This window comes from Colobus angolensis, unplaced genomic scaffold (assembly GCF_000951035.1).
Source record: "Colobus angolensis palliatus isolate OR3802 unplaced genomic scaffold, Cang.pa_1.0 Scaffold22, whole genome shotgun sequence".
In the NCBI taxonomy this organism is placed as follows: Eukaryota; Metazoa; Chordata; class Mammalia; order Primates; family Cercopithecidae; genus Colobus; species Colobus angolensis.
This window is the reverse complement of record NW_012115377.1, coordinates 834,475-835,542: the sequence shown is the minus strand read 5'-3', so window position 1 is coordinate 835,542 and position 1,068 is coordinate 834,475. Positions and strand designations below refer to the sequence as shown.

Genomic DNA, 1,068 nt, shown 5'->3' with positions numbered 1-1,068 from the left:
GCTCGGGAGGGCAAAGCTCTGAGCCACAGCAGCCAGCGACCCCTCAGCCAGTCTCTGCCTTCAGTGGGGAGTGACAGCGACCATCAGGAGCCCCCACTGTGCCTGCCTGGCCATGCACGCCTTGCCCACAGTCCGTCCACCCCAAGTGAGTTGACGGCTTAACATCCCAGTGCATCAGACAAAGAGACTGAGGTTCAGAGAGGGGCACTGACGAGCTCCTGTTGCCCCGCGGGCCGGGCTGGAGCCCCAAGGGGGCGCTGAGGGGTGGGTCTCACCTCCGTGGGTGACCACTTTCATGTAAGGCCGGATCATGTGCAGGTCTATACGGTGTTCTTGCTCCCCGATGATCACTGTCCGCCACAGGCGCCCGTTGGCGGCACTGCCGTCCTCTGTCGTGCCGTCCCCAAATAGATCCGCGCTGTCCCCAGGCATGTTCTTGGCGGTGGCCACGGGGGTGTCATCTAGAAGCAGGAGGGGAAGAGTCACATGGACGTGAGTCCAGATACCTCCCGCCCTCCCGCTCGGCCTTCCTTCCCCTCTCCCGTGTCCCTTGCTGCCAGGACCCACACGTCCTTCGCTTCTCCCCGTCTGGCTGCCCTGCTGACCCATTTTCCTCTCCCACTCCCCCTTCAAGGCCTGGCTCAAATGCCGCCTCCTCCAGGAAGCCTTTCTGGACATTCCCTTTGCTGGCCTCCCAGGGTGCTCTGTTGGTTAAGGACCTGTGTCCTGGAGTTTCTCAGAGCTGGTGAACGCATCTGCTTCATCAAACCACGAGGGCACTCGGGACATGCGTGCCTGGGTTTTACTCTCCCAGGAGCCTGGCACACAGAGAGCAGTCCTCATGCCTCAGCCTCCCAGATACCTGGGACTACAGTTGGGCACCACCACACCCAGCTAATTTTTGTATTTTTGTAGAGATAGGGTTTCGATATGTTGCCAAGGCCAGTCTCAAACTCCTGGCCTTAAGCGATCCTCCTACCCTGGCCTCCCGAAGCTCTGGGATTACAGGCATGAGACACTGCATTGTGCTGAATTATTTTCTTTTTTTTTGTTTTGTTTTTTTTGAGA

At 58.6% G+C, this 1,068-nt stretch overlaps 1 protein-coding gene across 1 annotated transcript in view; it reads right to left on the bottom strand.

Moving 5' to 3' along the window:
* Positions 1–1,068, bottom strand: part of ATCAY (ataxia, cerebellar, Cayman type) — a 61,104-nt gene that overhangs the window by 28,132 nt on the left and 31,904 nt on the right. Inside the window, exon 5 of the mRNA XM_011943451.1 lies at positions 276–461. Within this exon, the coding sequence (XP_011798841.1) occupies positions 276–461 (186 nt within the window). The remainder of the gene's footprint in view (positions 1–275; positions 462–1,068) is intronic.